The following is a 26,478-nucleotide window of genomic DNA, read 5'->3' as shown; positions in this document are numbered from 1 at the left end:
TAGATCCTTTTAACTTGCCCATCTCTTTGTTCTTGCTTAGGAGTTCACCTTCTTGGAAAGGAATAAAAAAATATAAGGAGAGAATAACTTTATGGATACATTTCTCATCTCAAACTAACTAAAACTTAGTCCCAAATTGGTTGACTGGTACAACTTATGGGAATACTTGATCTAATTCTTGGCTTTTTGTTTTCCTGTTGTTCATTTGCTTTTTATTATTTTAGAAAGAGTACAACTGTATCAACTTTTATTTCTTTCTTATTTTATGTTTATTTGTTCTTATATAATGCTATAATGTGGGTTTTAAAAAATGTTTTATTGCTGTCTAAAAAAAGTGCAATGTTATCCCTTTCCAATGACTACTCATTCTCCTTGCTCCCTTAAAGGGTAAAAATTATGGTTGGACTAAATATTCAAAAGGGTGGTCACCAAGAATGAATATCAATTCCAAATGATTTTTTTAGCAATTTATTTATAAAATATAGGAAAAGAGAGAAAGTAGAAGAATGAGAAGAGGGCAGAGTAAGAGATCAAGCTTAACAAACTAGCTTATGTGCTCAAGCCCTGGCTTTACTCTGGTCGGGCTCCAGAGGCCCTAGCTGGAGAGCCTAAAGGTCAGTTAACAAGGGTTTTAGCCACGAGGCCTCCTCCCAGTCAAGGGGCCCCTCTGGAGGCTAGTCCTTCCAGGGAAGCTAAGGAAGGGAGTTAGCCCTTTTTCACTTACCCACGTGATAGTTCTAAGGAGAAATATAAAGCAGTCCAAGGTAGGTCCTCAGCCAGAGCTCTTCCAGGAGAAAAAGAGTTCAAGGCAAAAGAGAGAGCTTTCCAGGAAGTTCTTGTAATTTATAAAGACCATTCCTTTTGTCACTTCCTGTGCCTTCCTCCCATTTTACGTGTATCAGTTACAACAAAGACTTTGCTTAGGACTGCCTAGGGGGCAGTCAGTGGATTCTGATTTGTTACCCACTCTTACACACTTGGATCACAGGCCTCCCCCACTTGAGGATTAAGTGGGGTGTTTACACTTTTGGTGATTAAATGTAAAAATAGGCAGGGTAGGATTAATCCCATCTTCACACTCCCTTTTGTAGTAGAATCATTTTAGCAGAGAGGTATAGTGAAAAAATAAATATATATACACATTGGTGATGAGTAACAGTATATGCCTCATTGCACACCTAGAGTTCTCTGCTGACAGGAAAAACTTCAACTGTCTTCAGTTTTCTGAAGTCATAATTGGAGAAAGGATTTCTCAAAATTCTAACATCTTTAATTAATGTTCCATTTCACATCATGATTATTTTATAAATTGTCTTTCTCTTTCTTTTCTCTTTGGAACAATTCAAACAAGGCTTCCCAGGCTTTCCCAAGGCTTTCTGTGAATCTGGCCCTTTCATCCTTTTTTTTTATGGTCATTCTCCTACTCAATAAAATCTAAAGATCCTCTAGTAACTCTAGTATAAAAAGTTATTTTATCTTCATCTCATCCTTTTAAAATTTCTATTTCTCTGTGTTTTATATTATCTATATGTAATATATTATAGAATCTATAGATAAGCAATTATACCTATATTAAGGGTGTGGGTTTATCAGTGTTTTATTGACAGAAGTCCACAATCAAAAAATTTGGGAGATTATTCCTCAGACTATGACTACCCTAATGAGGGCCCATGTTACCTGAGTCAGTCTGGCCTTCCCTCCTACTAACTTTCACTCAGGTGAGCCCAAGCGCCTAAGGCTTACAGATAACTATATATACTTGTAAATCTTTCTAAACTGTTAGCATATTTTCCTTTCTTAGTAAATGTAATATAATGATCTTAATTCAATTTGTCAATTATGTAAGGTCCAGGACTTTTTCATGATCTCAGAAAGAGAAGAGCCATTCTCTTACTATTAACTGTTGTAACTTAGAGTGGCTGAATTCAAGGGAAGGGGAGAGGAACTCTAAGAATGATGCAGGTACATATAAGGCACAGCTGTGTTTAAGGAAGATGACTATGGCATCTGTGTGGTGGATGCATTGGAGAAGGGAAACACTTGAAATAGGAGGACTAAATGATAAACTATTGCAATAGTTTGAACTAGAGGTGTTAAGAGCTATGTAAATTGAAATAATAGTATAGATGAGAGTGAGATGGAGGGAGAAAGATTGTCTCACTGCCTCTGTGTAAGGGGAGGGAGAATGAGGAGTCACAGATGACACAAATGGAAAGGAGAAAGGCCAAACTGCTAATCATTGCCCACAAATCCAGAACTTTGCTTTAGAGATGTGTCTATCAAAGCCACAATTTGATCTGAGACATTCTAGGGCATGGGAAGGGATGGACAGAATCTTTTTAGTGTGATACTTCACAGTTACTATAGTCATTTTGTTCTAAAGCAAAATATTTGCAAAAAAGATTACCTCGAAAATAATTAGTTTATGCATCCATCTCAACTACTGACGTAGAGGAATTCTGTGCAGAATTCCCTAAGATCCTCCAAATTAAATCTATGTATATATTTTGATAACTTGTAGACTTCAGTGTAAAATTAGAAAAGATGAAGATAGAAGGAAGTATATGGGAAGATTTTATTTCCAACACCCTTTTGTATTATTTTGTATAACATACTATATTATATAATAATTAACATGTATTAGATGAAAGTAATCCTTTTGCACATTTCTCATAAGTATTTTATCTGGACCTCTCCTTTATATTTATCACATTCTGCCTTGCATCATAGTTATAATAAATATCTTTAGGGCTCCGTGCTCCCCACTCCTGGAGATTCCATGTTGGAAGAGATGTCCGATTTACACCTTTGATACCCCCATGGTATCTGGCAGATGGTACCTGAAATGTTTATTGTAATGAATTGACCCGCCAATTCAAGTATATGTTGGCTTATGATATAAAGAAATGGTGCCATTTTTCGATGGCTTTGGTAAAGACAAAATAAGAATGAAAAGGCTTACAACTATACTAATCATGACAACTTTTAGAAATACCTAGAAGTGGAGACATTTGTCAGCAGGATGGATTCTCTTTTCTCTGAAATGTATGTTTAATGGTTCTGTGATGGCAGACTAATTTCACAATTTTCTTTTTAACTCTAATGATGATTTTAATAACCCAGAACTTAAAATGCTTGACATAGATCAGATGAGTTCAGCCTTGCAGTAATCTTTTGCGGTAAGTAATATGGGTAATATAATAACCATTTTTCAGATAAAGAAACTAAGGTTCAGAGAGATTAAATGACTTTTTAATGTACCCTTACTTGTCAGGTGCCATTAGAAACCTGATCCTATGTTTAGTACTCCACTATACTTATTGTTGTTGGTTATAGATAAGAAGGATACTTGGAAAGAATCTCTTTATTAATTAGGTTTATTTATTTATTTTTCAGGCTGTAGGTCACCTTATTGCTGCAGTACTGAAAGAGAATAGTTTGTCAGAAAAGATCAACCAATCTACAAACCAGGTCTGTATTGAACTTTGTTGTATTTTTTTAGTTCTTTTATTGATCTATATAGTTCTGCTATTTCTCTTGCAGTTTAGGGCATGGCAAATGTGCCTAAATAAAGAATGGGCCATTGCTTAGAGTTCTTCAGCTTTTCTGAGAAGAGAGGACCATGTGTATTTATAAATGACTGTTCTCAAAAATTGATGAGTCCACAGTGCCGACAATACATTTGGAGGTTGGCTCAGAAAATATAATCCAAAATATATTTATTAAGTGTCTGTTATACGCAGGTGACTGTGCTGGGTCCCGGCATACTTAGACAAAACAAAACAAACTCTATTCTCATAGAGCTTCTGTCTGGCTTGGAGGAAGGAGAAGGAGATGGTGATATATGGAATATGTGAATATGTGTATCTGTTTATAGGATGATTTGAGGTGGGAGGCTGGTCTCTGAGTTGAGCATTGAAGGAAGTTAGGGATTTTAGGAGATGGGAGGCAGAGGTGAATGGAGGGTCTGGGTGAGGATGAGAAAAGATTGCATTCCAGGGCTGGGAAACAGCCTGTAAAGAAGACATGGGGCAAAGCTGAAATAGTGAATTTGGGCATCAGGAGACCATTTCACCTAGAAAATACATGATTTAAAATGTTAGGATGTTCTGTAACTTCTGATTCTTCTGCTGGTGTCAAAGAAAGAGGTAGAAAAATAACAGTACTATAGTATGTATATGGTACTAATTATGGGAAGCAGAAAATAAAGAGTAATATTTTCCCTAATTGACAGGAAGCTGATTTCAGAAATATTAAATGGCTTCTTTTTAATCACCCATTTGGTGGTCTTTTCCATGCTGTACCAGTTCTCTGCTCCTTCAGAGCTGGGGGAGTACAACTGGCTGAATTTTTTTGTAACTAGTTAGATTGCTTTGGTATATCACTGTATTTTGTTATTATTATTATTTTTAGTAACTTTTACTTTCTGTCTTGGAATCAGCACTTTGTATTGTTCCAAGGCAGAAGAGCAGTAAGGGCTAAGCATTGAGCATTAAATGACTTGTCCAGGGTCCCACAGCTAAGAAGTGTCTTGAGGCCAGATGTGAACCCAGGACCTTCCGTTTCTAGGCCTGGCTTTCATTAAACCACCTCACTGTCCCCAGTTCACTCTTATTTATGATGCTAAAGTTATGGGTTTGAGCCCTAAGAGGTCCAAGGAGTTGTAATTTGTGAGCATTGACTATACATCTAACGCTAACCTGTCTTTCTGAATTTTTATTATTAATTTCAAGGAAATTAATTCAACAAATATTTGTTGAACAGTTACCATATGTAGTATGATATACTGTATCCAAGGTTAACAATTGCCATTTTTTTTGGCTGGTGGGGTAGGAGAATGTATGACAGACTCCTGAATGTAATCTGAATTTTAAACATTTTTTTCTCATCACTTTTTTTGAGACTAGACTATCAGCAAAACGCAAATTAAGACCTGATTTCTAATGTTTGCGTTTTTTAATTAAATTTTTTTCAATTATCTGTAGTAACAATTTTTGACAATTGTTTTTTGACATTTTGCAATTCATATTCTCTTTTTCTCCTCCCTTCCCTAAAGTGATAAATAGTTGGGTTTAGGTTATATTAGTGCCTTCATGTAATACATTTTTTCCATGTTACCCATGCTATGACAGAAGATACATATCACACATGCAATAAAAAATTCATGAAGGAAATAAAATGAAAGATAGCATGCTTTGATCTGCAGTCAGATTCCAACAGTTTCCTCCTTGACTGTGGGTAGCGTTTTTAATCATGAATCCTTTGGAGTTATTTTGGAACCTTATTTTCTTGATAGTAGTTTAGTCTTTCATAGTTTATCATCATATAATATTTCTGTTACTGTACTATACTATTCTGGCTCAGCTCACTTGACTTTGCATCAGTTCATGTAAGTCTTTCTACGTTTTTCTGAAAACATCCTGTTCATCATTTCTTATAACTCAATAGTATTCCATTACAACCATGTATCATAATTGTTTAGCCATTCCCCAATTGATGGACACCCCTTCAGTTTCCATTTCTTTACCACTACAAAAAGAGCTGCTAAAAACATTTTAGTAAAAGTAGGTCCTTTTCCCCTGTCTCTGATCTCTTTGGGTATTCTTGGGTCAAAGTATGTATAGTTTTATGACATTTTGGACATGGTTCCATATTGCTCTCCAGAATGATTCAGTTCACAATTCCATAAACAGTGTATTAGTGCCCAATTTTCCCACATTCCTGCCAACATTTATCATTTTTATTTTTGGTCTAAGTGTGAGGTATTTCCCTATTTCTGAGGTGTAAATGCTCACACTGGAAATTTTAATGATAGACTCTTGATAGCGTGTCCCTGAATGCAGCAGTTCTTAGAGTATCTTCCACAGATTTTGATGCCAGTATACTCTGGTTTCCCAACACTTTTTCAGGGGGGTTCATAAGGTCAAAACTTAATTTATATTGATACCAAGATATATTGTTTGCTTGTTTCAATACTGTCTCCTTTTCCAGCTTTCTATCTGTGTGAGGCTGGGTTTTCTTCAAATGCTTCAACCTGAACAATATATAATAGATTAAATTCAGAAGCAGATATTAGGGCGTACGAGAGAAAGAGGATGGGCACCAGCGGTAAATTTAAAAGATAGTCAAGTGCGATTATATATATATTTCACCAACAAGGCCATGGCTATTAAAATATTAATTTTTCTTATATTATCAGTCTTTATCATTTTTAATCAAAGCAATCCACATGCCTTCTTTAAGCCAAACATTAAAGAGACTTGCAAAAATATGTGAAGTAATGGTTACTTTTATCACTAACTTGTTTATTTTAGAAAATGTATTAAATAGTAAAATGTTATTTATGTTAACATTTGGTTTAATATGTTTAAATAAATTGATAAATGCATATTTAAAAATTTTATTAATTTTAATTTCTTATTTATTGAATATTGGTAAAATTCACACAAACATTTGTTTTTTGTGGGAGTCCTCCATAATTTTTAGGAGTGTAAAGTGATCCTGAGACCAAAAAGTTTGACAGCCACTGATGTAGTGAATAGAGAGTGCTAGCCTTGAATTCAGGAAGACTTGGTTGCAAACCCTGTCTCTGATATATTCTGTTTTTGTGACTTTGGTCAAGTTACTAGATCTCTTAATGCTCTCTTGGACAAATCTGTACAGCTATATAGATTGCAGAGAAGGTGGCAGCTTACATTGGTAGAAGGTTTACTTATTCATTTTACTTATTCCAATATATTTGCATATTGTCTCTTACTAGTGAAATCACAGGTTTGGTCCTTGTCCCTATTCTTCTCCCCCTTCCACAAAAATGAAATATTCTTGGAGATTCGAAAAAAGAATAGGACTTGATTTCCATTCTCTTGGAACCTACATTTTATGTTCCCCCAAATTCTTCTACATTGTATGATTTCTAAGTGTTAGGAGAAACATACAATATCCTTAGGACAGGAGAAGGGAATTAACTTCTTTTGTGCAACAGGAAAGGCTTCATGGAAAAAACATTTGAACTTGAATCTTAATAGAAGAATTGAGATAGCTGGAATGGAGTCATAGAAGGGATAGAAGGGATAACATTCTAGGTCCAGAGTGTGGTACAGTGAGGAGGGCATAACAGTTTTGCAGGCTTTGCAGAATTCTTTCTGTCAGTTAAGGAGTTTAGAATCTTGGGAAAAGTTCAGTTGGTCTTGGGACTCGTGGAGAGAACCAGGGTCCATCAGAGCTCCTTCTTGAGATTGAAACCTGGCCTATATTTTGCAGCTTTTCTTTTGAGATTTGTTAATTTAGCTAATTTCTTTGAAACTCCCTATCATACCCTATTCCCACCTTCATTCTCCCTGCCTGAATTCCTGTGAGGGTTTGAAAGGAGTGTAGTTTGGAGTGTTAGTTTAAACTTGATATTTTAAATAATCAAATAGGGCTTACCCTTGCAACAAATTATATATTGAATCTTTGTATCCAACTTTCCTAACCCATTGATTACAAACCCATCTGAGAGCTGAATTAAGGCAGGTCCTTTCTCAGTCTCACATTCCTGCTTCCCTTTCCCCACCTGAAGTTTCTCTAAGCAGCTGTTAGGCTTCCTTGTATCCTCTACCCTGCCAATCTATCCTAGAAGACAATAAACCCTGTTTGTATTTAATCAAGACCTTCTGGTTACTTCATTAGTAGATTAATAAGAGAGGGAGGAAGAGAGAGAGGAATAACATACTCTCTGGAGTTTGAGGGAAGCTGAGGGTATCCATTTTGAAGGAAGTGTAACTTCAATATTTCCTTCCAGTCCCTTCCTGTGAAACTTACTAAAGCCTGGAGTCAGTTCCAAGCTGGCCGTGGCTGGCTCTAACCTGGCTCTGTAAAGTGTCCTTTTACTTGAAGGGCTCAGTCTATTTCCCTTCAGTGTTTGTCTCTAACTGGGTCCCAGTCTGTGTTTCCCTGCTGCTATTGCCTGCCTTAGATTAACTCATCCTCTCCCTTGCAACCCTTGTTACCTCAGTGTTATACTCCCTAAACTCAGACATTCCCTTATTTCTCTTACTACCTCAACTACCAACCTTCATCATTATACCTTCTTCATTCACTATATTGCCTTAGGGATTCACAAATCCTTATCCACAGTGCCTATCCTTTATTCCAACCAGCTACTACCTATAGCCTAGTCCCTTGATTACCTCCAGCCTTGGGTCCCTTGCTTTGCCTTATTCCCTATTCCTACCAGCGATTACCCCTAGCTTCAGTCCCATATTACATCCCGCAGATTCCCCAATTACATCCTGAAAATCCCCTTATTACAAGAGGCACAAAGGTGGGAAACCATAGGGTATACTGGGCATTCCTAGGGAGACAACAATGAATAAAAAAAATAGTTGGTGGCAATATTGGCAAGGTTGGTGTAGTCAAATTGGAGAGGTAAGAGCCTGTTGTTTAATGAATGAATCTGCTTACTCTTAGAAAAATGTTTTAACTTGATGGATTAGTATTATCACTTTTGGTTAGAAATAGTAAATATTTATTACAAGCCCTGTGTGTGACAAATGCTGTGCTACGTGATGATGGAGTTACAAAAACAAAGATAGTCCCTGCCTTCAAGTAGTTTACAGTCTAACAAGTGGTAGGCAAGATTGCACAATGCATGCACTTGAAATACGTATGGATGGAAATTGCATATGGGTTGTTCATCAAACATCACTTGGAAATGTTCTTTGGATTTCAGACTCCTGCCTTGAATCTCTTGTGGGAGAAGTGTTGCAGTGACAATGTTGTGGTTCGAACTGCCTGCTGTGAGGGTCTGGTGGCACTTGTTGTACAGAATCATGCTGAGTTCAGCTACATTCTTAATGGAATACTCAACCTTATCCCCTCAACCAGGTATTCTTTTTCTGTAGTTGATCCGTTAAGCTCCGTATTGCAGTTATTCAAGGAAAAGTCACTGGTTCATATTAAATCAGGACATGTGCTGAATGTCTTTTCTTCCTCCCCTCCATTGCCAGATAAGTATATTTTATATCTTTTCCAGCAGAATTTCACTAATTTGCTACTCAGTTTTGAAATTTGTGATTGAGGAGAAGGACTTGGGCTAAATTTTCTAATTGTGAGAAATACAAAAAATTTTTTTCAGAGTAAAAAACAAGCCTAAAATTACAGGAGGATTCTGTCACTCAAAAAAGCATTTATGTGTTTATCTGTATAGGAAAATGTAACTAATGGGGTCACCAGGGATATTAAAATCAACTATGGGGTTTGTGGGAACACTCTCTGGGATGTAAGAGAGACTATAACTGAACACTGAAGTCTTGTACAGCTACACCACTCCCAACTGAAAAAATAACAGCCAACTGTCACTCTGGCCAGAGGCCTTGAATTAACTGACAAGGTAACAAGGTGAAATTGGGTTTTAATTAGAAACAACTAAAAGGAGGGATAGGAATGACTACTCTAAAATCTTAACACCTAATAACAAAACCCAAAGGGACAGGGAATGACTTATTCACTACACTAATCTAAGCTATCTAACTAACAGGGCCCAAGGAGCTATACTGGAGTCTCTGGGTTTCTGCCTCAAACCTGGAACCTGCCAGGCTTGAGTACAGCTGGGCTTTTGTGGCTTTGGGATTTCTCACTGCAATCCACTGATGATGTCTGGATGCCAGGAGCTACAGTTGTCTCAGGAACCAAGTAGTAAGGGGTTTGCTTGAAGCACTGTCCTCTTCTCTTGGCTTTGTAGATCTTGTTCTTTTTAGATGCCACACCACACAGGATCCAGGGGAAAACAGGATGCAAGGTGTCCTTTGCTCTGAGGTCTCCCAGGCTGGCAACAGTTTTTGCCTACCACTCATGGAGTCCACACACAGAACACAGATAGACTTCCTCCTCCTTTATTCCAGCCTGGAATTCCCAGCTCCAGCTCCTTCCTGCTAGGTACTTCCTAATCAATATATAATCAATATCTAATAACTACCTAATCTAATCTTACTCATAACATCTGCTAGACACTTTGTATCTAGAAATAAAATCATAGCAAAAATAGTCCCTGCCTTTAAAGAACTTTCATTATATTGGATGATACAACATATAAATAAATAGGTACATGGAAGCTGCATCCTTAAAATGAAGCCTACTTGTAGGTTTGAAAAACTAGTAGTGCCATGTGTATCCTAAAAATCATTCATTAGTTACAATGATTCTTTGCTGTTTCATCAAAGCCATTACTTTACTTAGCACCTCATAAACCATTGGTGTTTCTAAAAGTGTTGGAAACTAATAATGTTAGGGGAAGGAATGACCCAGTGGATAGAATGTCAAGCCTGGAGTTGGGGGTGGGGGGGTGAGGGGGGCATCTAGGTTCAGTTATGGTCTCAGATACTACCTGACTATGTGACCCTGGGCAAGTTGCTTAACAACCCTGTTTCCCTGGCCCTTGCTGTTCTGTCTTGGAGTTGTTATAAAGACAGAAAGAAAGAGTTAAAAAAATAATAGTAGTAACCAACATTTGTCTATAGACTTAAAGTTTGTATAGTCTAATATATATATATATATATGTATATACATATATATATATATGTACACACATATGTAATTTGCATCTCCCAGTAACTGTATAATTTAGAAACTATATGTATTATCCTCATTTTGCAGATTAGGAACCTGAGTTTCATAGAGGTTAAAATGACTTAACCCTGGTTACAAGCTAGTGTTATGTCAGAGGCAGGAGTTAAACCCAGGTCATCCTGACCCCAAGGCTAGTGTACTTCCCATAATATCCCTTTTATTTGCAAATATACTGTCATTTTGAGTGGCTTTCTTTCTGTTTGTTCCACATACATATGGCTTTGTTGTGTTGGTGTAGAAGTTGTAAATTGCGTTAACAAAAGTAGCATCTTGATATTCTAAAATGAAATACAAATACTTGTTTTCTGCAGATTTATAAAGTACTTTACAAATATTATCTTAGTATCCTCACAACAACCCTGGGAGGTAGGTGTTATTATATCCTAAAAAGAAGATGATAGCTGCACTGAAGCTTGCAGAAACCATTGTTTCTGAGAGGTGAAAGTGAGGAGGGAGGGAGCTTCTAGGCTCCTGGGACAGTCAGTGAGAGGCATGGAGATGAGAGATGGAGTGTCTTATATGGAATCGTGGGTTGCCTTTGACTCTTAACTTGGAGCACAAAGGAGGAAATATGTGTGCAGGAAAACCAGAAAGTTAGGAGGTGGTCAAGAGCTTTCAATGCCAAACTGAGGAGTATAAGCCTAGATCATTTGATCCCAGGTTTGGTTCTCAAGGCAATAAAGAAAGAGAGAGATGCACATTATAGGATTAAAACCTCGTTTTAGAGGAGCATCTGGGTGGCATAGTGGATAGAGGGTCAGCTCTGGATTCAGTTGGATCTGGCTTTAAATATGGCCTCACACACTTCCTAGCTGTGTGATCTTGGGTAAGTCACTTAACCTTTGTTTGCCTACCCCCTTCCATTCTTTCTTAGAGTTGTTACTAAGACAAAAATTAAAAGTTTAAGAAAGAAAAAGAACTTTATTTTTATGAAAATTCTTTTGACTGCTGAAAGGAGAATGGATTTGATTGGGGAGAAGGTTTAGATGGAGAGACCAAAAAGAAGACTTTCAGGAGTTCAATTATTTATTTACTTATCTATCTATCTATCTATCTATCTATCTATCTATCTATCTACCTATTTATTTATTTATTTGTTCATTTATTTATTTATTTGTTCATTTAGTTATCTATCTATCTATCTATCTATCTATCTATCTATCTATCTATCTATCTNTGTTCATTTATCTATCTATCTATCTATCTATCTATCTATCTATCTATCTATCTATCTGTTTTTTTTAAACCCTTAACTTCTGTGTATTGGCTCCTAGGTGGAAGAGTGGTAAGGGTGGGCAATGGGGGTCAAGTGACTTGCCCAGGGTCACACAGCTGGGAAGTGTCTGAGGCCGGATTTGAACCTAGGACCTCCCGTCTCCAGGCCTGACTCTCAATCCACTGAGCTACCCAGATGCCCCTCAGGAGTCAATTTATGAGAGACAATGAGTGTCTGAACTGAGGTAAAGGCTATGTGAGTGGAGAAAGAGTCACTATCCCTTTTACTATCTCCTTTTAGTTTTTAGGAGTTTCCTGAATAGAAATAAAAAACAGTTTGTGTATATGTATATTCCTCTATACACAGATGTGTGTGTACATAAGCTATGCTTAACATCTTTACAGATTTTGTTAGAACATGAAAATCTCATATGATGATGGAGAAAACCAGAAATGTTTAGTATATTCTATACTACCTACATAACAATAAATGTAATCAATATAGGCCCTTTGAGGAAAAAAAAATTTGTCTTAAATGTAGGGTAAATCATTCAATTCAAAAAAGAATGGACTAAGGAACAAATCATCAAAATAATAGATAATTTCATTGAAGAAGATATCAGGCTATTATATTTACCTAAACTTTTGATATATAGCAAAAGTAACTTTTAGGAAAAAAATTTATATTACTACACACTTTGATCAACTGATTCTAAGACAAAGAATTTATGACTTATGAAAAAGGAAATAAAGGAAATTAGAAACTGTTGCTCAATTATATGCCAACAAAATTCATAAGTGAAATGGATATTTATAAAAACATAAGATACTGTTGTGTGCAGATGCACACAACAGATACCCAGAGTAGTACAGCAAGAAATAGAGAAGTAATGTAATTATCTCAGCAAAAGAAATTTAATAAGTCATATAATGAACTCCAAAAAATATTGGGAATGATCTTGTGATACTACTAGTAGATTTATACTCCAAAGAGATCAAAGAAATAGGGCCTTGACTTCTGCTTGTCAAGGTTTATAACAGCACTTTTTTTGTGGCAAAGACCTGAAAACTAAGGGAAGTGTATATCATTTAATGAAAGATTGAACATATTATGTTATATAAGTATAATGACATATAAGAAATGATGAGAGATGCATTCAGAGAAAACTGGGAAGATTTTTATGAATTGATGTAGAATGAAGTGAACAGAAAGAACCAGGAGAAAAAATTATATAGTGACAATGCCATTATCACTCTAAAAAAACAACTTTGAAATATTTTAGATTTTTCATTGACTCAGGGAAAAGCCATGGATTCACAGGACAGAGGATAAAGCATTTTTCTCTTAAAGATAGGAGAGGGACAAAAGATACAGAATGGGAATAATTTTTTTTAACATGACCAATAATTGCATCTGTTTTATGAGACAATTTAATTTGTTGGTATAGATTTTTTTTAAGTGGGATAGAAGATTGGGTGCAAGATGAAGGGTTAGTTTTAGAAGAACAAAAAGAAAACCTCTGTGAAGTATTTGGAGAAAAAAAGACATAAAAGAGAATAGAAATATGTATGAGGTCAAACAGGCAAAGTGGGTTGTCTAACATGCTGAATTTAGTACATTTGAAGAAACAAAGGTACATTATAAAATTCTTGATTTCATAACCAATTCTTCTATTTTTTTGCATGTAGAAATACCCATGTTCTTGATGTCTGTCAAGTTAAAAAAAACAAACTAAAATTTTGAACAAATGCTTGAGACTACTTAGCTAAAAAATGTTGCCCTGAGAATTTTCCCTGATTTCTATAGATAGGCTTCTTGGTAAGTTTATTTCATTCTAGTTCCTGTGTTTGCTGTCACGTATTTTTTTAGCTTAGATCTCACATCCCGCCCCTCCCCCCCAAAAAGAAAAAGCCCAGAGAATCAGTGTTGCTTCAGAAGAGCAGGATAAATTTTGTAGCCTCAGTTTTTAAGCATTATTGCAGAAAAATTTGACAATTGGGAGAGAGACTGGAATAGAAGTGAAAGAGTTCCCTCTAATTCTTCTAATTCTAATAAGTTCTTCTAATTCCTATGGACTGCTAGTATTAAATAATGTTTCAGAGGTTGACAATTTGGAACTTGCCTGACCCATTCTGTCCTGTTTCTTCCACCTCATCACCCCAGGATCCCTAACCCACTGTTTGAGGAGTCCTGGTCTGGAGTCAGCCACATTGTGTAGTCTAACTTTGAAAAAGGACTGACATTTGCAAAGCTGTCATTGTCTGAACTTCAGGGAGTGGCTGGGAAAGTATACACTTTGCTCAGGAGACCATTCTCTTCAAAGGAACATTCTGTTATCCAGCGGTGTCCTCTATTTTTCCGTCCTGGTTCAATCCTGAATCAACATGTAACTTCAAGTTATTTATAAGTAGCTTCTGTAAACAAAGAATTGGATTTGAGAGGAATTTTTTTGAGGGGGGATTTGGTTTTTTAAGTCATTAAAAAGAATTGGAAAAAAGTATCCCTTAAGGGGGGGTACATTATACATTATTGTATACATTAAGTAGGAACACCTTAGGAAACAAATTATGAAAATTGTCATCACCAATTATATGACTGAATCAAAAACTGAAGCCAATGTGGAGGCTATAATTTTTTGTGTTTTGAAAACTTTTAAAGAACTGTCACCTTTCTCCCCTGCCTCCTCCCCACTTTTACCATTTGATCCCATACTCTGTGCTTTGGCTTTTTCCTAATGTTAAAGATTTCCAAAGTGAGAAGTCTCCTGTTTTTCTTCTGTTAAGATTTTTGCCTTTAGTTGCACCGGGATCCAGAAACCTTCAGCTGCCTTTGTTATAGTTGCTTAGTAACGGGATTGTGAATAAAAACCTTACTTTCTTGTGGAACAAGGTTTTCAGTTTTTGATATTGAGGTGTCATGACAGCCTGTAATTTCGGTTGAACTGCCTCCTTTCCTTTCCCCTACCCCCTTTCTTTTAAAAAGGTGCTTGGTAGGAGGGTTATGTGCCAGTAAACTGGGTAGGCATTTCATGTGTTTCCCTTTTGAGCTCCCCAACAGGCTGCTCTGCAGGAAGGGGCATGCAATTTTGTACATTTTACATTTGAGAAAATCAAAGCATCTAATCTGAGATTCCTCAAGTCTCTGAGGGATCGACTTTGCAGGATTTTGCCCGGGGCATTAAAAATCCCTTTTGTGGGATCCCAGCTAAAGTGATTGGATTCAGTGTTGCCAAGTTTTGGCAGAAGAAATCACAAAGGTGCACTTGTTAAAAATGATTGTGTCATGCAGCTCATATCTCTATGAATTACATGGGCCTGGGATTATGGATAATTGAATGAGAAATCATTTTTCTATCCAGGTTTTTTTTTTTTTTTTGGGAGGGAGCCTGGTGTTGTAGTTCTAAGATAAAAGCTTTGGCTAAAACACAAGTGCTTTATAAAACTTGGCCAGCAACATGGGAGAAATGGGGGCTTCCTACCTTGCTGGATTATTGTAGTTTTTAGCTTTAGTTCAGCCCTTTATTTTCTTGTACTTTGTAGGACGAGAGGAACCAATGAGGGAGACTTGTTTGGGGCTCTGGCCAAGACCGAGGGAAAATTTCTCACCACAGACTGAAAACAATTCAACCTCAAACTTTAGCTGCAGTCTGAAATGATTAAAAAATTAGCTATGTTCTGTCTTGCATTTGTAGGTTTTAATTTGCTTTGCTGACCTCACTTAGTTAAATTTTATTTAAAAGTGACAAAGGACTAATAAAGATTTCTTGACCCTGTCTTTTAGCCCAGCTTCTTTTCCTTTCATAACTTTAAGCCAATTTCTAATTATGGTTTTAAAGAATTCTTTCTGCATAAGCATCTTCCTTTATCTAAAAGTCTAATTAGTATATCTAAATTGTAGCTTATAACAGCTGAAAGGACTAATATTGATACTCATCCCAGACTTCCTTTCCTGTATATTGCTGGAAAGAACTTTAGAAATCAACTAGTCCAAAACCTTCATTTTATAAATAAGGAAATTTATGAAATGGAGACTCATAGGAGTGAAGTAACTTGGCTGTGGTCAATCTGATAGTAAGTAATAGAGTTGAGCATAGGTCTAAGACTTTAAATCCATTTGTCTTCACATGATATCTTGCTGAAGAATCACAGCTTCCAAATCAATATAGTTCCATATCTGCTTTAATTAGTGCCCCCAGTTGGCAGACTTGTGATATGCTACTAAGAGGGGAAGATCAAGGCCACCAAAGTCAGTGAAAGGAATGGACCACATACTTCATTCTTTTGCAGTGCCAAGCTCTGATTACTTCCACCCCATTTCTAAAATGTGTCCCTCTTTACTGTAATCTTTTGGAAAAGGGAGAGCAGAAAACTTGGTTTCCAGTCTCATTTCCTCACTTACCTGCCCATGTGACTTCAGGAAAGTCACAGCCTTTATGTTTGTCTCCCCATCGGCCAAATGGACAGAATGTTTGCTCTACTTAACTCTGCAAGCATGGAAAGCCATTAGTCTAAAGATCAAAGCATGCCATTTTCTATTATATTTTCTTCATGAGATTCCTGTTGTATTTGTGACATGTCTTCTGTTATGATCTGAGAAATATGGAACTATGTATTACATGAAAATACTGGTATAACCTGTATCAGGCTATTCACCGCCTTGGGAGGAAGAAAATCTGAATTTTAATATGTCAAAAACCAATTGTCAAAAATTGTTTCTACTTGTAACTGAAAAAAAGAACTATTGGGAAAAAAGACACGGTGTGTTATAAACAGAGAATGGCAAATAGACCAATTGAGTTCTAGAACAGAGTACTTGAAGAGCAGTAGTACACCATTAACTGAGGAAGAAGAGTCAGATTGTGTAGGTCTTTAAATGCCAAACAGAAGAGCTTATATTTTGTTTTTAAGGTAATAAGGAGTTAATAAACTTTCTTGAACCGAGAAGTTACATGAGCAGATTGTGCTTTAGAAATACCAGGTAAGTGGTAGTTTAGATTGTTTGGAGCAGGGGAAGATTATTGTTAGAGAAATCAGCTAAGAGGCTACTGTTATAGAATGTTAAAATAAGTCATTAACCTGAATTAGGGTGTTTTTTGGTATGAATGGTGAGAAGGGGAGGGATATGAGAGAGGGAAGGTAGCTAGATAGCCAGAACTCTGGACTTGGAATCATGAAGACCTGAGTTTGAATCTCACTTGGTCAAGTCACATAAGCATTATTTACCTCAGCTTTTTTCAACTGTAAAATGAGGATGCTGATAGCATCTACCTACCTTGCACGATTATTGTGAAGATAAAATGTGATAATACTTTGTCAGGTACTTAAGCAAACTTCATAGCACTGTGTGAGAACTAGCTACTATTATTACATTATGTAGAAGTCAAATCAATAGGATTTGACAGTGATAGTTTATAGGGTTTGAGTGAAAATTTAGAATCAAGGGTTGTTCTGATTGTGAACTTGACTAATTGGAATGAGTAGCAATGCCCTTGACAAAAATATGGAAGTCAGGGAGAGGGATGGGTTTAGGGGTAAATAAAAGAGTTCTGTTTTTGAACATGCTGAATTCAAGAAGCCTATGGGATATCCAGGTAGAAAGATGTAGAAGGTCATCAGAAATATTCAGCTGGAGCACAGGAAAGAGGTTAAGGCTGGATATTTGGGAGTCATCTGTTTATTAAACTCTGGTGGTTTCCTATTGCCTCCAGAATAAAATAGAAACACCCTCACCCCTTTTTTTTTCTTTTAAAGCCCTTCATAACCACCCCCCAATTCCCCCTGGAACTTTGCATTCTCCTTACATTTTACAGTTCTCCTTCCTCCTCTCTCCATCCATCAACACTGGTTGTCTTGCTCTTCTTCACAGAAGACATACTCTCAATTCTGGGCATTTTTACTGGCTATCACCTTCCTAATCTCTGTTTTCTGGTTTCCTTCAAGTCTCAGATAAAATCTCATGTTCTATAAGAAAGCCTTTCCTGGTCCTCCATAATTCTAGAGCCTCCCCTGTATTGGTTATTTCTTCTTCATCCTGTTTATATAGCTGGTTTGTACATAGTTTGCTAGTATGTTGTTCTCCACTTTGAATCTGAGTTCCTTGAGAACAAGGGCTACCTTTTGCTTTTATTTGTATCCCCAGAGCTTACATAGTAGGCACTTAATTCTTATTTATTGACTATTAAGATGAAAGATAGTTGAATCCTCAGAAGTTACCGAGATTGTTGGAAGAACTCATATAGCTTTGGGGAATGGGATTGAATGCAAAGGAAATTGAGAAAAGATGTCAAACAGGTAGGAGAAGAACCAGGAGAGAATAGTGTGTCCTTCTCCCTAAAAATCCATTAAGTAAAAAAATTTGGCCAGAAGAAGGGTGGTAGTGGAATGTGTAGCTACTATAAGGAAGTCACAGAGGAAAGAAGGTCTAAGAACCAATGGGGTTAGCAATTTAGGAAGAGATCATTGACATTCTTTGAGAGATGACAGTTGATTGATGGAGAATGATGGCATATTGAAAAAGACTGAAAATAAGTGAGATGTAAGTTAGTAAAGGTAATTATTATTACTAGTCCCCCCACCCCCCAGGAGTTGGCAGTAAAAATGAAATGATAAGAGGATGATAGTTTGGGAGGATGGTGAGGTTAAGTGGAGATTTTTTTTTTTTTTAATGGATAAGGGAAGGACAACTAGATTATTCAGTGGATAGAGAACCAGCCCTGGAGACAGGAGGTTTTGGGTTCAAATTTGGTCATCGTTTTCTGAAATAAAATATAAGCACTCAGGCCCAAAAAAGCATCCCATAAGAACCATCATCATTTAAAATTATATTAGAAGGAACACCTAGGTAGCTCAGGAAATAGAGAGCCAGTCCTCGAGACAAGAAGCCCTGGATTAAAATCTAATCTCAGACCCTTCCTAGTTGTGTGACCCCTGGCAAGTCACTTAACCCCAATTGCCTAGCCTTTACCATTCTCCCTCCTTAGAATCACTACTTAGTAATGATTCTAAGATAAAAGGTAAGGGTTAGTGAAAAAAAAAAAAGAATAAGGGAGATCTGGACATGTTTGTAGGTTACAGGGAAAAAACCAGTGGATAAGAAGAAGTTGAAAATTAGAAGGCAAGAGAATGATCAAAGGGAACATTGGAGAAGTTAGGAGGTGATAAAGACAAAGGAATTAATAGGTTGGAATTGGCAAGAAAGAGGAGAAAATGGAGGATGAAGTTGAAGTAGTCTGAAGTTAGACTTTGGTGGATCAGGAGGAGCCCTTTTAAGATGGTTGGTTTTTTGGTGAAGTGTGAGCTGAGATTCTCTGCTGAAAGGGAGAAGGAGAATGTCGTCTTAAGAGAAAGTTTGAAATAGCTGTTGATTTGTTAGAATGAACTCAGTGCTGCTTGATTTCCTTTGTGAAATGGAGGAATGGATCTAAATCAGTTATTCTTTACACAAGTTCTTGGAACTTGGATGAAAAAAGAAATATATTCTTATTTTCACTCATTTCTAACTGAAATTTAACATTTCCTTTAATTATTATTTTTGAAAAAAGTTTTCCTCCTTTAAATATTCAAGAACATTTAAGAAGGGTTTTCCCTCTGGATTTCATCAGACTGCTTAAGGATTCATGACAAAAATAGTTAAAGAAACTCTGTCCTAATCATCTAAGATTTCATCCAACTTCAACATTTTCTGAGTTTCTCATTGGGTAGGTACCTGCTAACTTTAACTTCAGTTGGAAGGATCCTCAAGATAGGGAAAACATAGAACCATCATATTAAAACTGGAAGAGACTTTAGAGGCTATGCAGTTCAAGTCCTTTAATTTACAGAGTAGTGAAGATTTGTACACAGGCACAGAAATAGTAAGCCTGAAAGATGAGATATGTGAATCTAGATACTTTGATTCCTGAGTCATTTCTCTTGGTATGTTTGAAGATAAACTTCGTAGGCTTTATTTTGTATACTTTTACCATATGAATATGTGTATTTATTTACTTATGCCTCTCCGTGACTTACAATCCATCGATAATGGCCTCCTTGCTGTTCCTTCCACAGGATGCTCCATCTTCAGACTCCATACCTTTTTTCTGGTTCCTCCATGTATCCTAAGTGCTGTCCCTCCTCATTTCTTCCTTCAAGTGTCAGCTAAAATCCCACTGTATTCAGGGAGGACTAGCACCTCGGCTGTGAAGGTTTGCCTAGCCCTTTTCAGGGCTGCTCATCCACATTTGGTGTCCACTTTTCACCTAGCTCTCACCTGTGGCTCCAGGAAGCTGTAGAATGCTCTGTGCACACACCTTGTTAAAACCATTGTGATAAACTTATTGAGGACAACAGAAAGACCTCCAACCTGTCAGTGAATTAGGGATGACTTCCCCTGGAGGAATGGGTAGATGAGAATAGTTTGTTCCAAAGGCCAGGAAGGAGGCTGAAGCTGGCCCTGTGGAGCATCTAGAGCTTGGTTAGACTTCAGATGCTGTGGTCACCTATTGCATCCCCAGCCATCATCAGTTGTTTTGTCTTTTGTCCTGCCACTGGACTTGGATGACTCTTGGATGATGTCCTCTTTGGGAGGTTGATGACTTTATGCAACTCTGCGTCACTTTAATCCAGTTCATGCACAAGTCCAAATATCATTTTTATGATGTCATTATTCTCTTAGAAAATGAAGGATAAATAACAAAATTCCACCTTCTGCAAGAAGCTTTTCTCAGGTCCCCTCCCTAGTACCTTCCCTCTGAGGTACCCTGTTTGTTTGCATGTTGTTTTGCCTGTTAGCCTATGTACTTTCTTTGCATCCCCAGTACTTAGAAGAGTGCCTGGCTCCACTGTGTAGGTGCTAAGTAAATGCTTGTTGACTTGAGTAAACAGTTTTGCCTTAGGGTTTGTTCTATTTACTTTCAGCCTGCTGTAGATATCTAGTAAAAGCTGCACAGAGGTGTTTTTGGCCTGCATGGTTGTGTACTTGTGCTATTTAACACCTTATTGGGAATTTTGCCACCAAATGGTCTTTGATCTTGAACCAAGTTGTTTTAACTCACTTATCATAAGAAATCCCATCCCTTTCCCATATCTCATACACTTTAACATTTTCCCAGTCCTTACAGGTAATGAATGTCCTAATATGTTTTATTTTCTTTTATTCTTTTAAAAAACCCTTACCTTTTGTTTTAGAATTGATACTAAGTTATGGTTCTAGGGCAGAAGGACCAGGCATTTGCCTGTTAAGTGACTCTTCCCAGGAAGGAAGTGTCTGAGACCAAATTTGAACCCAGTATCTCCTGTTTCCAGGCTTGACTCTCTATTTACTGAGCCCCCTTACTGACTCTGCTAATATAAGTTTTAAATGATGATGATGGTTATTCTTATGGGATCCTTTTTTTGGTCCTGAGTTGCTTACATTTTTACTTCAGAACTTGGAAAAAAATGGTGGCTAGTGGAGCTTCTCCATGATAGTCCACCTCAATGGCTTTGGAAGAAGTTTCTTGTGTTTGAAGGCTTGCATTTCATTTCTCTTTCCTGCTTATTTATTCATGTCTGAGGTTTGTTTTTGGGGTGCTAATCTTCAAATGCTTGATAGTGGCAGAAAAATATAGCACATTCCTTTTTTTCTTTAATTTTTAATTTTTTCTCTCTTTTTTAATTATAAAGATACTTTTTAATTTTTAATAATTATATGTAATAGAAATTTCCACATAACTTTTCCAAATTATATGATTCAAATTGTCTCCCTCTTTCCCTTCCCTTCTCAGAGCTGACAAGCATATACATATAGCATATTTCTTGAAATCTCTTGCTGCTTGGTGGATTTTCATGCATAACAAATAAGAGAGAGAGGAATAGAGAAAAGTCCCTTTTCCAAGTAAGCACTCTGGCAAATACTGTGGTCAGAAGCCAGAAGAATGGGTTAATTCTCTCAAAATTTTACTCTTGGGAGTTAATTTTCAATTATGAGGATTTTTTTAATATGTTGCCTAGTCATCTCTGCAGTTAAATCTCTGTTTACTGAGTGTTTACATTTTTTTCTTCTTCAATTCAGGAAATTGAAATTGGTTTTAATATTATATATTAGATTATGCTAAAAAAAATCAACTGGAGAGTTGTTTTATTATTTGATAAATGCATCAGTTATGTACTTGTAACCTTGTTTTCCCTGCTATTTATTGTTATTCCTTTTGCCAAAGGCCAGGAAAACTATATTTAGGAATATAGGATCATAAATTTAATATTTAAAGGGACTTTAAAGGTCACCTCATTCATTCATCTCATTTTACAAAATGAGATGAATGAATGAGATGAGATGAGAATTGAAGCCCAGAGAAGCTAAATGACTTTTCCAAGGTCATATAGGTAGAATACAATAGTTGGATAAAAGTCTAGGGCCTTAGATTAAAAAATCCAGTGTACCATTATCACCCTTCCCCCAAGAGATAACAAAACCTGGTTGTTAAATGCTAGTTGGTGTTGATGCCATATTCATCTGTTGAATAAACATTTATTAAGTGTTTTCTATTTGCCAAGCACTATCCTTGGCACTTGAGATAGAATTACAGAATTGGAAGAGAATTCAGGGACCATTTTGCCTAATGTCCTTATTTTATAAATGAGGAAATTTAGGCACAATCATGTTTTTTTTTTTTTTAACCCTTAACTTCTGTATATTGGCTCATAGGTGAAAGAATGGTAAGGGTGGGCATTGGGAGTCAAATGATTTGCCCAGGGTCACACAGCTGGGAAGTATCTGAGGCCAGATTTGAACCTAGGACCTCCCGTCTCTAGGCCTGACTCTCAATCCACTGAGCTGCCCAGCTGCCCCCCACAATCATGTTAAATGATTTAACCAAGGTTCCAAATCGTAAGAATCAGAAGTGAGTTTTTTTTTTTTTTTAAACCCTTGTACTTCGGTGTATTGTCTCATAGGTGGAAGATTGGTAAGGGTGGGCAATGGGGTTCAAGTGACTTGCCCAGGTCACACAGCTGGGAAGTGGCTGAGGCCAGGTTTGAACCTAGGACCTCCTGTCTCTAGGCTCGACTCTCACTCCACTGAGCTACCCAGCTGCCCACTGTGAGTTTTGAACACAGATCTTTGTACTTTATAGCAAGTAAATGTTCTCTTGTATTATATTGCTTCCTTCAAGATATTTTCATTCTATTTTTAACGAATAAGCAATAAAAGTGTGGAAAGTGAACTGTGTGAGAAAACAGTGGTGGCCTACCAGATAGAACCCTGGATTTGTAATCTTAGGTAGGAATTTTAACTCTTATTTTAGATACTTTAGTAGTTTAGTAAACTTTAGTAGTTTAACTCTTATTTTACATACTTTAGTAGTTAGGTGACCATGGACAAGTTCTTTTCACTTTAACCTCAATTTCATGATTTGTAAAATGGGTATAATAATACTGCCTACCTAACAGGGTAGTTGTGAGGATCAGAAATGTGTGCATCTGGTATATGTATATATACATATGTATATATATTTGTATGTGTGTGTATATCTATATTGAGAGAGAGCCCACTTTACTGTTAATACTGTTTAATTCAGGATTTGTGCTTTCATTAGTGCTTGGCTCAACCTTTATAAATTATAATCACTTTATAGCCTAGAAAATAGGATTTTGGGAGTTTAAAAGAAAAAAGAAGCATTCTTAGCAAATCCCATTATTAGGTAATTTTGCCTAATTTCTTTTGGAGAACACACCTAGAAGGGATTTGTTTGCATGCTTTTTTTGAACAATCTGTTGTGTCAAAATGTCAACAAAAATTTAATCATTATGTGGCTTGTCTAATGATAAGACTGAATTTAGCCAAGCTGGTCCTGAAGTGGCAGGTGTTTAAACCATCATCATGTCCTTACTTGAAGGTTTCTAGTCAAAATACAACCAGCCACAATTTTTGTGTTCCAGTTGCATGGCTTTCAGGACCATCAAATCCCTTTCATACTATGGAATACATTGGATTAGGACTTTAGTGGATGATTAAAATAATACTAATAGTCACAATGATATAGATTTCCATTATATTGCTTCTATTATAAGCCGTTTTTTTTCTTGATTCCTTAGAATATTCAAGCTAGTATTCACAAAACCTATCATAAGGGTAGAACTGACTTTTAGGCATCAGTTTATCTTTTCCCTTGTAGAACACTTGATCACTTGATAACTGGATAGCTAGAAGTCATTGAAGTTATATTGATTCTAGATATATCTTTTCTCTCTCCAGGGAATGATACTTCATAGACTGCTGTTAATAACCCATTGTGAGTCATACTTTGAGAAAGACTTCCCTTCTTATTCATTCATTTAGATTCAATATACCTGTATAAATCCCTGTCCTATCCTTGAAGATACTTAAATTCCCAGTTTCCTCAACTTCCAAACTTTCTTGTCCGTAGGGCAAATCAGTGTTTCTGAATTGGATTCTCTGTGATAGGCATAGGAATTTTACCTGATACGGGTATTTCCTCTTGCAGAATATTAAATATCAGATTATGTCTATAGCTAAAAATACTGGTCTGTTTTTCAAGATGTTAATAAGATTAAATTTTCCCTTTTTCTGCCATATTCTCTCTTATTCTTCCCTAGTTTTCTGGATCAGAATTTATGGGTTCTGTTAACAAATAGGGCTTAAACTTAACCCCATTAAGATACCAAGTATTGTGCTGGTCCATTGTAAGTGTTGTTTGATCTTTGTTTTGAGGACCAGTGATATTATGGGTTGATGTTCACACTCACTCACATATTAATTGGATTAAGAGAGGCTGGGTTGCACAAAGTCATCAGCCTCACTCTCTCCAGTATTCATTAAATGTGAGTTGAATTGCTTTGAACTGAGTAGTCACCCTGATGATATGTTGTATGCATGCCCATCATTTATTAGGTTTTCATATTGTTTTTCAGAAATACACATGGCCTAATAAAAGCTGTTGTGAAGTTATTACAAATGCAGGCACTGAAAGAAGGAAAGGATGGAGAGAATGCCGTGAAAGATTTGTATGGTATCAGGTAAGTTTTTTTTTCCTTTCCGTGTTTTTCTTTAACTTTTTTTTTTTTTGAAATGTCATTCATTGAGTCAATCAGTCATTTTATAGGTGAGGAAATTGAGACGTAGGGAAGTTGAGTGATTTGTTCTACGTGACAGAGGTTGTAGTAACCAAAGTAGGATTGTGATTCAGGGTCTCTAAGTCTTGAGCTGGGCTTTTTATACTATACCATTTAGTCAAGTAAAAGTAAAGGACAGGCCCTGCTTTTAAGAAGCTTCCAATCTATTGGGGGAGAGAACATTCAAGCTACCATGTACAAAAAGACTAAATATATAAAAAACAGATGAAGTTGGAGATAATCAAGTTAAAGGCACTAGCATCAAAGGATATCAGGAAAGGATTCTTGTAGGTGAAATTTTAGCTGGTACTTGAAAGTAAACCAGGGAAACTTTCTTCAAGAAAGCTTGCGAAATCTATTTTTACATGTAATTGGAGGAAAAAAAAATAAAATTAAGTTTAAAAATGCTTATTACATCTATTATCAAAGTTTTGAGGTATAGTGAGTGCATAGAAATGACAGACCTGGAGTCAGGAAGACCTGAGTTCAAATCCAGCCTCAGACACTAGTTTTGTGACCCCATGGCAAATCACTTAAACCTGTTTGCCTCAGTTTCTTCATCTGTTGAATGAACTGGAAAAGAAAATGGTAAAACCTCTCTGGTATCTTTGCCAAGAAAACCCCAACTGGGGTCACGAGTTAACACAACTGAAACAACTGAACAACAATGTCAGAGTTTTTAAGTTTCCATCCTTTTTCTTATGTATCAGTAAACTGTAAAAGTGAGAGAAATGAAATATTTTATCAGTGATTCTGTTATTAAATAGTTCAGCTTTCTGAAAATTTCACTTTATTAGAAACTTTGTATGTTCTGAGGCTACTTAGTAACTGAATAATAATTCTGTATCTAAGAGTAAAAAAAAAAATCTCCTTTTTTTTTTTTTGGATATATTTAAGAGATGTTGAGTTTATAAAGATGAGAGCCAGATATGTTCTACTAAACCATGGGTAATTTCATGTATGTGTGATCTATGTAGGAAAATATATGTAAAATAATGGGGTCACCAGGGGTATTATAATAAACTAAGGGGTTTGTGGGAACACACTTTGGGATTTAAGAGAGATTAGACTTGGACATTGAAGACTTGTACAGCTAAGCTACTCCTAACTGACAAATAACAGTCAACTGTCACTCTGGCCAGAGGCCTTGGATTCAACAGAATGAAACTGGGTTTTAATTAGAAACAACTAAAAGGAGGGATAGGAATGACTACTCTAAACCCTTAACACCTAATAACAAAACCCACAGGGAAAGGGAAGGACTTATTCTACTCTAACTTAGTGATCTAAACTAACAGGGCCCAAGGAGCTATAAATGGAGTCTTTGGGTTTCTGCCTCAAACCTGGAACCTGCCAGGCTTGAGTACAGCTGGACTTTTGTGGCTTTGGGATTCTCACTGCAATCCACTGATGATCTCTGGATGCCAGGAGCTAAAGATGTCTCAGGAACCAAGTAGTGAGGGAGTGCTTGAAACGCTGTCCACAAGATCTCAAACTTCACCTCTTCTCTTGGCTCTGTAGATCTTGTCCTTTTGCTAGATGCCACACCACACAGGATCCCAGGGGAAA

At 36.6% G+C, this 26,478-nt stretch overlaps 1 protein-coding gene across 3 annotated transcripts in view; it reads left to right on the top strand.

The window, feature by feature from the left end:
- Positions 1-26,478, top strand: part of FOCAD (focadhesin) — a 363,803-nt gene that overhangs the window by 782 nt on the left and 336,543 nt on the right. For 2 of the 3 annotated variants that reach the window (XM_044660676.1, XM_044660669.1), the window contains exons 2-4: positions 3,397-3,471; positions 8,711-8,865; positions 24,709-24,813. In XM_044660676.1, coding sequence (XP_044516611.1) covers positions 3,397-3,471; positions 8,711-8,865; positions 24,709-24,813 — 335 coding nt within the window. The remainder of the gene's footprint in view (positions 1-3,396; positions 3,472-8,710; positions 8,866-24,708; positions 24,814-26,478) is intronic. The other variant, XM_044660684.1, reaches the window with a different exon arrangement.

This window comes from Gracilinanus agilis, chromosome 1 (assembly GCF_016433145.1).
Source record: "Gracilinanus agilis isolate LMUSP501 chromosome 1, AgileGrace, whole genome shotgun sequence".
Taxonomy (NCBI): Eukaryota; Metazoa; Chordata; class Mammalia; order Didelphimorphia; family Didelphidae; genus Gracilinanus; species Gracilinanus agilis.
This window is presented reverse-complemented; position numbering and strand designations above follow the sequence as displayed.